General features: G+C 40.7%; 1 protein-coding gene across 1 annotated transcript in view; it reads right to left on the bottom strand.

The window, feature by feature from the left end:
• Positions 1-12954, bottom strand: part of fat4 (FAT atypical cadherin 4) — a 102730-nt gene that overhangs the window by 32339 nt on the left and 57437 nt on the right. The window contains exons 3-6 of the mRNA XM_079352839.1: positions 10155-10416; positions 8593-8943; positions 5770-6692; positions 4059-4233 (exon numbers count right to left, since the gene is read on the bottom strand). Coding sequence (XP_079208965.1) covers positions 4059-4233; positions 5770-6692; positions 8593-8943; positions 10155-10416 — 1711 coding nt within the window. The remainder of the gene's footprint in view (positions 1-4058; positions 4234-5769; positions 6693-8592; positions 8944-10154; positions 10417-12954) is intronic.

Raw genomic sequence — 12954 nt, 5'->3', positions numbered from 1 at the left:
GAATAAAAGATCCTGCTTTTAAATAGGCAGGGTCATTAAAATTCTTTATCTGTTAAGCGGTCGTTTAGCCTCCCCCCAAATCTTCTCTCTCCCCCCCAGCCAAAAGGCCATATACAAACATTGTGCAGCACTATGGAGCGATGGGCTGGAGCCATGTGAAAGACGTGGGATTTCTGTGCGGTCCGTATCTGCCATAATAGGCATGGGCCAAGGGATTTACTGTGCCTTCTCTTTAATAAATGTGACCAAACACAGTGCATGTCAATGTGCCTCGAGGAAGCTCTCACCACCACACGCAGACTCGCACAAACACGGACACACCAGTGTAATAAACAAATGCACAAACTCACACTCATGTTGACGCAGAAAAAAAACTAAGAGACGCAGACCCAAATGCAAATACAAAACCGCAAACACAGAACATGAAAGGTCGGAGCAATTTGTTTATTGACTAAACCTAAATGCTTATGTTAACGTCTTTAAACTTGGGCCTATTGGTATCTGAATAAACTGAGCACCCCTGAGGAACCACCGGTAAAAACAAGTAATACACTGATTTTATAAAAATCTGAAGTGAAAGTGCAGCTGACTATTTTTTTGAAGAGGATAATTTTGAACAAACTTTCCAGTTAGGGTGTCATCACGATTTTTGTTAATATGTGCAAATCTTGTTTTAACAACCTCAGAGCAGACAAAGCCTTGTGCACCCCCTGAGATCTTAGGCGCCCCACACAGTGGGGGCTTGACCCCAGGTTGGGAACTAATGGTACAAAGAGTTTAGAAATTGCTCCATGCTTGAAGCAGGGCTGTAAGAGCTGCAACACAATTCTTCTGGTCACATGCGCCCAACCAAAGTACGTCCACTAAGTACTTTGGAGTAAATAAACTGTGGAAATGATCTCTATGGAGAAAGATGTTTGTAAAGGTGTAAGTTTCTTTATAGGAAAAGACACACAGTGAGTATTGACTTTAAGTGTGGAAAAACCAGTGGAAAACCCCCCTCGTAATTTTAACCTTCCACAACAGGGTGTTGCTGGTCTTGACTGGTTGGTTGTTGTTTTTTGTATGGCTGATTGATTTCAGTCTTCTCAAACATGAGCTGAGATCCACCAAAAAAGGCAGTTGTAGATTAACAACGCTTACTGGGTGGCTGTGGTTAAGTGGGTAGAGTTGTCCTCTCTCAATCGTAAGGTTGAGTGTTCGAGTGTTTGTCAATGGAGTTCGGTGGCTTCCAAGAGATACACAACAGCTGCTTCTAGTTTGAAAGAAAGGTTTTCACCTTAATGATAAAAAAAAGTATTATTAGTAATTTCTGTACGGATCCTTCCTGTAAGAGACTTTTTTTTAGCAAGCCAGTGCTAAACAAATAAGCACTTTTAGTGCTAGTACTTTGGGTACATTTCCCCCAAACAACTTGTAGTTTTCTTTTTATCTAATGACCATTATTATTATCAATATGTGCAGTCCCCTTTTAATATAATTTGACTTCAGTTTAAACTTAGTGTTTAAACTGGCATCAATATTTATATTTTGAGAGTAAACTGTACAAAGACAAAATATGAAATCACTTTGTTCATATGACGCATAGTCATTTACTTTTAGAACACTGAGAATCGAAGGATTGTTCAGAGAATGGAAAGAATGCTATCAAACTTTTTGGCACATATTAAATGCTAATCAGCTGTAAAAAAACAAAACCCCACACCTGAACAGCTGCCAGATTCATAAAAAGCACATTCTTCAACCACAGATGCCCTCTTAAGCTTTTCAATAAACACCGAGTGGCAAAAGTGTTATAGTGTGGTTCTGTTGGTAATCTAATTGTTGCACATTCTTCCGTATGTGTGCACAACTTGAACATTGCTAAGCAGAGGCTTACAAATCTGATTTGCCTGCAGCTGATCCCAGATGTTGGCCCGGCATAGAGATCAGTCTCCGTCCCAGCAGCTGCCAATATCTCCTGCTATCTGCACAACTAAGGTTCACTCAGAAATGCTGAAAACAACTTTCCACATACAAAAAAAAAAGAGAAATATCCCAGGTCTGATCTGCAAGTTTTGCTCTCAACGAGACGCCTTGTAAAACACCTTTAAGCATCTTGTATGGATGCCACATTTCAAGGGGGAAAGCTGTGCTCAGATTTTTAGAATAATGGGAGCGTTTTGCCAAATTCTGCTGTTCACGAGAGCCAAGAGACATTATAGAAACCAGCAGCACCCTGTGAGCTCTTTTGTTTCCACTCATTTCATGACATATTTTAGTTAGCACAGCAGCAGAGAGGCCCCCGAAGCTCATCTCAGGCTGGGATTAAAGAGTTTACCTTCAGAGAAATAACTGAAAATGACAAGAAAAGTAAAACACAACAATCAGGCACACGGAATACAGCCTGAGTAAGAAGAAATCAGTCAATATTTCATTCTAAGAGCAGCTAGCTTGCCTCATCGTAAGTCATGTGGCACTTCAGTAAAGACACAAGCTATATCTTGTGCTCATGATGAAGTGTCTGAAGAGCACAGTGGCTTCTGCAGGACTTTAAGTTGGCTTCCATTTGTTACCAAAAGTGCAAATACAAACTTTTTTCAAAGAACAGATAGCTGAAGTCCTTGTCTGGCAGAATAATTACGTTACAGACTGAAGGCTTACATTGATGAATCCTCCTGACTTTCTTTCATTCTCTCTGTTACAGATTGGTTTGAAGAAGAGCTCCTCAAATGTGGCAGCTTGCACAAGATAAAGGCAGACTGTAACATGTTAAAGATGGATGTCTGCGGTTGCACGCGGGTCAAAGTAGACAGCAGCCTCGGAGACATGTCTGCACCATCCACCTTCACCATTTCCTGCCAGATAGCGCATTGGAGAAGCATTTCCTCCAACCGTCTCAGCCGAGGCCTCAAAAATGTGAGAAAATGCTTCTGGGTAATTTGGCCTGAACTATGATTATGGGGTTTTTGATATTTTGATATCCTCCACCAAATCCCTTCTTTCTGTCTTTCTTCAACAACGTTCTGAAACTGTCCTGTCAAAATATTTTGGAGTTGTTGTCAGTGATCTAAATACGGAGTCCTTGTGAAATGAACAAAAAAGGATTGTATCTTAATTAGTATGTTCACTTGTTGGGCAACTTTGTCCATGTGGCACCTACAGTACTTCTGAGAACTGCATGACGCAAGAAAATCAACCATAAAGAAAACGTATGCTTTTCCCTTGTCACTTACTTTAGACTTGAATTGTCAAAAACGGAGTTACCAGAAATGGTACAATCTCTCCAAGAAATATGCAAATGATTCCCTCAAATGTGTGTTTGTGTGGAAGCATCCAACATTGTCAAAAACAAGATGCAACATTCTCCCAATTCTCACCATCGCCTGTGCACAGTTTAAAATACACAGCATTATGAATGCTCACATGGTCATTGTAGGAATGAAACAGAACCACCCTCTGACCATGACGGCCGTGCCAGAGCAGCTCGAGGAAACATATACTTAGCTGGGATACCATGTGATTTGGCTGCAACGGGGATACGCATGTACTCCTTTAACTGCACATTAACTGGCCTCCATGCAATAACAAGTTAACCTTTTATCTGGCTAAAACAAGCTCTACCACCATGTCCAAATAAACAGAGGATGCTGTTCAATTGAACCCGCTGACATGACTTCTGGGGAGCAGGTCAGAAAAACACCCACTATTTTGCAAGCTAAAAACTGCCTGAATGTTTAGGTTATTGTGCCACAAAAACAGGGAACTGTGCACTCTGAGAAATCACAATGCTGTTTGTTGACATTGCTGTTGGTTTTTGAACAATATTCGTTTTGAGCTTTGTTTTGTTGGCTGATTGGGAAATATGTTTCGAGCTTTGCTGAAATTCGACAACGTCTGTGTAAGGAGAAATTTGACAGAGTTCAGCTGATAAAAAACAATCATGGATCATACAGTTCTACAACTCGGATGTGGTGTGAGGCATAAACATCTAATTTTAGAAGACTATAAATAATGCAATGCTTTCATTCATTTCATGATGTTATCAGACGCCCTCACAGTTTCCTCTGCGGTCTCACCTGAGTCGGTGGCTGTAATCAGCAGGATGTATTTCCCCCGAGCCTCACGATCAAGAGTCTGGGTCAGGCTGAGCTGACCGCTGGACGACAGGCTGAACGCGCCCTCATCGTTCCCACCACTGAGCATGTAGCTCAGCTGCCCATTGGCACCTTGGTCATCGTCTCTGGCAATAACCTGGAAAATACAATCACATGACTTGAAAGAAAAATTGGGGTCCAACTTCTTCTTATTGAAAATGTTTGTACTGTATAGAATTTACTCTTCCGCTGCAGAAAAACAGCTAGCATAGATCAATTGGATATATATTAAAGTGGGGAATGTATGGAGCTGTAATAGTTTAGCAGCTGTAGCTTAAAGTAACTAAATAAATGTTGTTTGTGATGGTTGATTTTATGCTAAATTATACTCTACTTAAATACAATTTGCTGGAAATGTACTTTTCACAAAATTTTATTTGGGCTGATTTTTATTTGTAGATAAATGATTTAAAAACATTGACGGAAAAACACAACACATTGTTTAAATAATGAATTAAACCAACTAAAATGAGTGAAAATGGCAGCCAGTTACGTTATTTCATTAATGCTGATTCGTTCATGAGGATGAGAACATGCTTCCATATATTTTATTTTTACACCGTTTTTCTGTGATAACAGGTACATTTTGGTTTGTTTTTCAAGATATCAACTTATCTAGTTATCTTTGGATAACAAAGCTTGTTTCACATGGTTGAAAGTTCATTTGTTTTTGCCTGGATAACCCTGGATATTTCAAGTTGTGTTTTTTCCCCCAAAGAATATGTTCCTTGAAAAACATGACCAAATATAGCTTTTACCAGTACAACCACCATCCTCTGAGTCTTTCCTCTGAAGCAGCTGAGGTTTAATCACCATCATGGTGCCGAGTGGCACCACGAAGGTAATTGTTGAGGGAAGGAAGATCATTACTTGTTCACTGTGTCCAATCACTTTTTCCCAGGAAATCCACTCAAGGAATATCAGAGTCAATGCGTCCTCGACTACTCCCTCAACTTTAGTGGAGATTAAAGACTAATGTTCATTTTATGGTTTCTTAACATGAAACTATCAGCCTGCCTGCTTTCCCCCTCATGCTGCAGCAATACACCTTTCCTGCCGTGCATGCCGCAGAAAGACGAGACCAGGTTAGTGTAAAGATGTGATCTTGAGTGGCACCACATCTGGACCCCTTCCCACCAGAAAACTATGCCCTGATTTCCTCACAAGGTACACAAGCTAAAGAAATTTAGCTGTCACTTAAAATAAGTCGTTCTCCTCCATTTTGCTTTATATGGGCCATTTACTCATCAGGGCGGTTTGGATGTTAATTGCCTCGTCATGCAATTTAGCTAAGTTTCACATTTCATTGGAAACCTATAAAGGCCTAATTGTGCAGAGCAAATTGCAGTCATATATCATTTCTCTATAATTTCAGTCAGCTATTTTCCATGGCATTTAGCAAAAATAAGACCACCGTGAGCAGTTTAGTTCCTTGAAACAGCTCGCGTACCTGCACTGATTAAGTTAGTACTACAAATTCAGTTAAGGCATTAGCTTATTTAAGCTCTTAGAACTGTCATTCAAAACACTGCCTTCTTTTCACTCAAGAAGTCCTGTCTGTCTGTGAATGTTAATGTTGTTCAAAGTGCTTAAATTTCATTGAACGTGTTGACAAGAGAGAAAACACACTGACCTGCAGAATGTTTTTCGGTAAGTTCTCCATGTTCTCCTGAACATTAACCGTGTAGGGAGAGAGCTCAAATACTGGTGAGCAGTCATTTACGTCCAGCAGAACAATGTTGACTGTTGCCTGGTCCACCCTTGGGCTGCTGCCTCGATCTGCAGCTTGAACCACCAGTGAGTAGGACGAACGGGCCTCACGGTCTAGCTGCTTGGCCACTGAAATCACCCCTGTAACCAAATCAATCCGGAAATCAGAGTTTGTGTTGCCTCCAGAGATGGAAAACCGAATCTGCCCGTTGGTGCCCTCATCCGCATCGCTGGCAAACACCTGGATGATATCCGTCCCAGTTAAGGTGTTCTCCTCAATCTCAATGTCATAGATGTTCTGTGAAAAGCTTGGTGTGTTGTCGTTGACATCCAGAACCATCATTGTCACATCCATCGTTGAAGACAGAGGCGGTTCACCTTTGTCTGTAGCCACGACTGTGAGAGTGTAGTTGGAAAGCTCCTCGCGGTCAAGTTCCCCAACCAGCCTGACATCTCCATCGATTGTACCGATGCTGAACTTGTTTCCAAAAGGTCCTCTGAGGGAGTACTCAACGTAGCTGTTGGGTCCACTGTCAGCGTCTGTGGCCTTGGCGTTGAATATAACGGTGTCTACTGGGGTGTTCTCCTGGATGTAGGTCATCTTCTGAGAGGTGAAGGTTGGTGGACAGTCATTAACATCCAGCAGGATGACAGACACCTGGGCAGTGCTGGTGAAACGGGTCATGGGAGGAAGTGCAAGGTCATTCACTGTTATCACCAGGTTGTAGAAGGATTGGGTTTCTCTGTCCAAGGCCTTCTTTGTTTGGAGCTGTCCTTCCTTGGTGATTACAAAGTGACCCTGGGGATCACCAGATGCAATCCTGTACAGGAGCTGGGCATTTGGGCCTGAAAGACACACCAAGAGGGAATGAGAATAACCAAATCAAGGGTTTAATTTCTTTCCAGGTGTTAAAGCCATACTGGGACATAGCTTGTGTTAGGCTCCAAATGTCAAAGAGAAAAAATGTAATTTCATTGATTGAATGTCAGGTTGAATAGTGTTAACGCAGTATTTACACAGGTAAAGTCAGTCCAAAGTGATTCGTACAAAAAGGTAATACACAACACATAACATCCAATTAGTCTCCTGTGTTAAATGTACCTTTTTTTCCCAAGAGGGAGAGGCTACAACACCTAGTTCCAAAGTTTGAGTAAGGAAAATAGTCTGATCCTGGCTGAGGTGCTGTCTTTTGTTGCATCTTCTATTTAGTTCACATGGGCTGTGGGTCAGGATATATTTTTAAATGAGTGCTAAATTGCCAAAAAGAAATAATCTGCTGTGACCTCAAATTACAAAACCACCAGATAACTTACAGACACTAAAGGTTGAATGTTAGCACCCATTGTTCAAGATGTGATTGTTACATTTTCTGTACGTGTTTGAATTGGGCATATGAGTTATCAGCATCCATTTCCACAAATTGTGCATGTGCAACAGTGAGAGCAGAGGCTGCTGCTCTTGTCCTCCAAGTTGACGATCTATTCATGCAACATGACTGATTGTTATCTAAAGAGAAACAGCACTGCAAACCACTTCCGAAACTGACAGTGCTTTGTGCAACTGTGGAAAACCCCTCAGGTTTGAAACATTTATTTAAATGAGATAAGTACAGTGTGACAGGCTGGATGGATGCAGTAAACTATCTAACCTTGAAATCTGGCCTAATCTGCAAGAAATCGGCTGGAACTGGGGGTTCAAATGAGCTTAAATTGAGCGTCTGTAATTCAACTCAACGGGGTATTCATGTGGAAAGCGCCTGCACCTTCCCACACTCCAGTGTGTATTTACAGTACACAAGTAATCCCTTATCAAAAGCTTGAGTGCTACTTCCATCCCAGTTTAGGCCAGACCGTCTCAAGACAAAGTCTTGGGGTCGGGGGTCAGGGCTTGGGAAGTGCTAACAATGGCTCTGTTTTATTTTGACAGCGGAGAGCGGCAACTTTATATCTGAGAGGATGACGCAGACAGACGATGTGGACGGTGGAGAAAGAAGCCAGACTTGGGTTGAGAACGAGGCAGCGTATTTCCCAGGAATGTAGGTCACAATAACCACATTAGGCCTGGCTGAAGCTGTAATTACAGCGGAGGAGAGTAACGGCGACCGTTCAAATACCACACAGCACTTTAACAAACATGAAACCGACCACCTGTGGACGCAGAAATAACTCAAGCCACTTATGCACATGGTGAAGATTTCATCAAGTCATGCATACATGACGCGAGATAGAAATGAAAATAAAATGTAGGTTTGGAAGCCTCCAAGAAACCAACCGAATCATAACAAAATGACAGGGCTACCTTAAATTAAGCTACTATGGCTGACTCACATCTGATTTATAGAGAGCATAAATAACAGCACTGCTTCAAACATTCTCACAGAGCAGATTCCCTACAATAAAGGGAGTTGAAATGACAAGTGTTAACTTGAATTTAACCACCTTTTTATACAATTAGTCTCCTGAAATGTTTTTCTTGCAGTATTAAATCTAAACTGGAGCCGTCAGTTTTGCTAAATGTTACATCATTTACTTTATTTTTATTGGTGTTTCATCAATGGTTAAATCCGGGGAAAGATGCCATCTCATATCTTGTATGGAGTAACTTTGATATAATAATAAAATATTTAATTATCTAATTGTTATTAAGCATGTTGAATTTCATCATTACATTTTTCCTCTGTATTGACCTTGAACTGTGTTGGCTCAAGTTCTTTTTTCTACTTTGTAATTCCCCACATGTACGTACCATCATCTGCATCGCTGGCTTCTACAGTGACAACACTGGACCCAGGCGGCAGGCTCTCTGTCACCGACGTGCTGTACACACTGGTGTTAAAGACCGGGGCGTTATCGTTCACATCCAGGACGTTGAAATACACTCTGACTGTGCTGGCCTGTCCGCCTCCATCCTGGGCCTTCGCTGTCAGAATGTAGTAACGTTGAGTTTCGTAGTCCAGCGGGCGTGTCACATTGAAAACTCCTGTCACTGGGTTCAGGAGGAACGTCTCGTCCTCGTCGTCCTCCTCGAGTGAATAAGTGACCTCTCCGTTCACCCCTGAGTCAGAGTCGCTGGCCAGGATCGCCGCCACAATGGAGCCTGTGAGAGTCAAACAGGTCGTAACAAAGAGGCGAGAAGTTCGATTTTACAGCCCTATAGAACAGAATGACTTTAATATATCTGCAGGGGGTTATTATGGCTGTTCATTAATACCAGTGAGCCAATGATCACTCTTCCAGTTACTGGAAAAACAGATTGTTTAACTCAAGTGGCCTGTATTGTTTTGGAACCACAACGGCTTCAATCATTGGTGTTTTAACTGTTACATTATCAATAAAGATTTCAGTGGAACTCAGGAAACAGCTTTTAGTTGTTTGTTTTCATCAGTGTTCAACATGGTTGTATCTTAACAACATCCTCTCCTCTGTTCTCCAGACTTATCCGACTCTTTTTAGTGGTTGAAAAAGAAAGCAGCTGAGCCAGACAGCTGTCAGTGATGTTGTAAATTCTGAAGGTGCCGATAGATTTCCATATAAGTCAGATATCAGTTACCATCTTTTTGCCCTTTTAAGAGCTAAAATGTTCCCCTTAAGGAAGATAGAGAGGATTTTGGAGAGCTACAACAATAAGAAAATACATACTTTCATAAACTGCTGGAAAAAAAAAATCTCCGAATAATTTAAGGTTTGAACGACCTGAACAGGGACGTCTACATTCTGTTTATGAGTTTTGGCAGAAAATGAAATACTGCCGGCTTGAGCCAAAAATCATCTACTCTATGTCCAAATTCAACGCAATTCAGTGTGTATCAGCTGCAGACTGCCTATAAGAAGCGTACGTAGCTACAGTAAAGCCATCACTTGGTTTTGGACTGCTGTTTTCTATCATGGAGTTTGGCCTTTTAAATTCTTGTTTTTTGGGAGATTGACGCGACAACATTTATACAAGAGGAAGACCACAGAGGTGCAGAGGTTTAGCAAACATGATCATCTTACACTGTGCAAGCTTGGTTAGCAAGATGCATCAGTAACTCATGGGAACTATACTGTTAAATAAAGAAGCAGGGTATGTTTTATGTCTTATTTAGAATTTGCGGGCATAAACAATAAAGGCAAGCTGCGTGCTTTTGCCAACCAAAAGTGAAATCTTGTCTGTTTTACTCTAAATGTGACTGTAACTTGTGTTGTGCTAAAGAAGAGGTCATAGCATTTAAAGGAACATAGTTATGTGGTAACAAATCAAGTTAGAAGGAGGGTCATTTTCTAATACTTTTACTTTAAAAGCTTCATTGATTCACACTGAGTCCTTACCCGATGCCATGTCTTCTGGGATGTCGAATGAATACGTCACACGAGAGAACTTGGGCGTGTGGTCGTTGATGTCCTTGACAGTGATGTTGAGTCTCATGTCAGACGACTGTTTTCCATCATCTGCTCGCACCAGGAGGGAATATTTTGAACGGCGCTCGCGGTCCAGCTTCTTGGTGGCGATCAGATCCCCAGATTCAGGGTCAATCCGAAAGCTGTCATCTGCCCCGCTGATGATGGTGTATGTCACCAGAGCGTTGGGGCCCTGAAGGAAAAGAAAAGAAAGACAATTGATGAGTCAATATCACTGGTTACTTGTTTGATTTTTACCACAGAAAACCAAACTTCATTTCTATGTCAATATTAAAGTAAAGTAAGTAGCACGTCAAATGTAATCTGACGAACTCGCTGAACTGAATTCAAGTCAAGTTCTCAGGCAGAGCTTCCTGATAACAAGCATCAAAGCAGCCTTATCTGACAGGAAATCCAATTGTCGAACACATGGCAGGACATTTATCCAGATCAAACCATCTACTTGTCCAGCATGAAGGAAACCCTTCATGGTGACTTATTCATGGAGACACTCCATGAAGGAATGGCTTGTGGACTCACAAACACCATGCAGTAGGTCACAAATCAAGGTGGAGGCCCCAGAAGAAGAAGAAGACGAAGAAGAGGAAAGGGATAGGGATAGAAGTTTCTTCTACCTAATTTTTTCAGACACAGTTATTTAAATTTTTTCTTTTCTTTTTTCTTTCCTTTTTTTTTTTGGTTCAAAAAAAGTCTTTCATTTATTTATTCAAATCTGTGTTCTAGGTTTTCATTCATCCAGCTAATGTTATATTTGAAGCTAACCCAAACTTCTTCAAGACCTTCAACCAAGTCCAGTTGCCTTTGGATCAGTCTTGTAAGAAGAAGAACATTGGTGTGTTAGAGTTATACCTAATGAACCAGAACGGAAAAAAAATGAAGAGCGAAAACCTCACCAATTACATTAAACATACTGCAACAGAAATATGCAATTACTAAGTCCTCTATGTTCGTTATTTAGGATTTTAATTTTATTTTTGTGTCTTCTTTAAAACAGTAAAACAAGTTCAGTAACATTACTTTCTCTGTTTTGAGAGAAGAATACATTTGTTTACAGAATTTGATAAAAGTAGAGTCAGCAACTTGAAAGAAGAACATATAGGAAAGTTTTAAATAAAACAAATATCTTAGCACAAAACTAAACTTTAAAAATGTCCTTTAAAAAGTCAGTTTGTATTGGACTGAAGCAAAGGTTATGACACCTATTGGTCATTTTTTCACGTTTTGGCAAATTTGGACAAAACAAACGGTGAACTGCAGCTTTAAGCACTTCCTTAGAGCTCTGTAATCTAAAACTCAGTGTAAATTAAAAGGCTTCAATCGCATCATCTGTGATAAAAATTATATGATTGGTTTTGCTGGAAAAAAAAGCAGTCAGGTCACACCGTGGACAGCTGGACTCGCTCTCACTCTTTGAACTTTTGCGGGCTATAGTGTTCCTCTATAAATGCAACTAATAGATCCCCTTTTACATCAGACAAGTACAAGCGCCATAACACATGTGATAGCTAAAGCGATTCTTTGGAATAGGAGAGGACGACCGAATGTGATATGACAAGTGAAAGAGACTGACGACAGAGCTTGACATTTATATTTGTGCGAGGGACAATGAGAGATCAGACAACTGTCTCAGTCGGTGTCTTCTGCCAAAGAGAAAAAGCAACATCAAAAAGCTCGGGCTATTCAGAAAGATGCAGCTCTGGTTACAGCTGGTTAAGAGCTAAAGCTAAAAGAGACTCTTTCAGCTATGTCTGATGTTTGTGGGATGCTTTTTGATCTCACAGGACAATGGTTCGGCTTATGGAAAGAGGAGTTGCATTAGGCTGTCGCTGTTTCTGCATATTGACACGTTTACTGCAGTGGGGAACAATGGTGCCCACATGACAAACGCGATTTTACATAGACTGTATCCATGCAGTAGTGTTGAGAGGTAAACAGTAGAGAGTATTGCATTCACCTGTAGCTTCAAGAAATATTTTCTAAGCACATCAGTGACATATTCAACCTCTCCTCAGCATTTTCTCAGCCTTCTGTGGAACATGAGCGCTATTTTTAGGACATTTGCATAAAGTTAAACTCCCTGTTGTTGAGCTGCTCAGAGCTGCTTAGCATCTTTGCCCCTATGACAACATGCCCTCCTTTCAAAAAGAGGTTTCAGGGAAAATTACTGGCATCCTTCAGCTTTTTTTGTGCAGTCGCTGCTCTGTGTTCAAAACTGCTCTACACCAGCACAGGGCAACATAATCTTGTTTACTGATACAGTGATAGTCGTGAAAATCCCCCCAGATTATAATGACCTGGTTTGTCTTGAAACATGTCAAATCGAGTCAGTCTTGAATTGCTTAAAGTTAAATGTCGCAGATGCTTTAAGGGGCTTAACAACCTGTACATCATATCCAGACCTCAACCTTTAGACCCTTGGATTAAGTCAATCTGTTAGTGTTTATAAGATCATTGTCTAAGAACTGTTATCTGTCAATTCTCCAGATATAACAAGCAGAAAAACAAAACAACTCATAAACATCCCATGTAAAGAACAGAAAATACAGAAAAAGTCATCTTAAACTATTTTTGCTAAGCACCATTTGGTAATGGAAATATTGAAATGTAGCAGCTAACAGAGTACAGGAATATTGGACTTCCATGTGTCTACTGAATGTAAAAATATTGAAGTCTTTGCATACTAGGAGATCATGAAATTCTTCTAACCCTT

Source organism: Symphodus melops (assembly GCF_947650265.1).
Source record: "Symphodus melops genome assembly, chromosome: 9".
Lineage (NCBI taxonomy): Eukaryota > Metazoa > Chordata > Actinopteri > Labriformes > Labridae > Symphodus > Symphodus melops.
The sequence above is the reverse complement of the archived record's forward strand: the minus strand, read 5'-3'. Positions and strand labels throughout refer to the sequence as shown.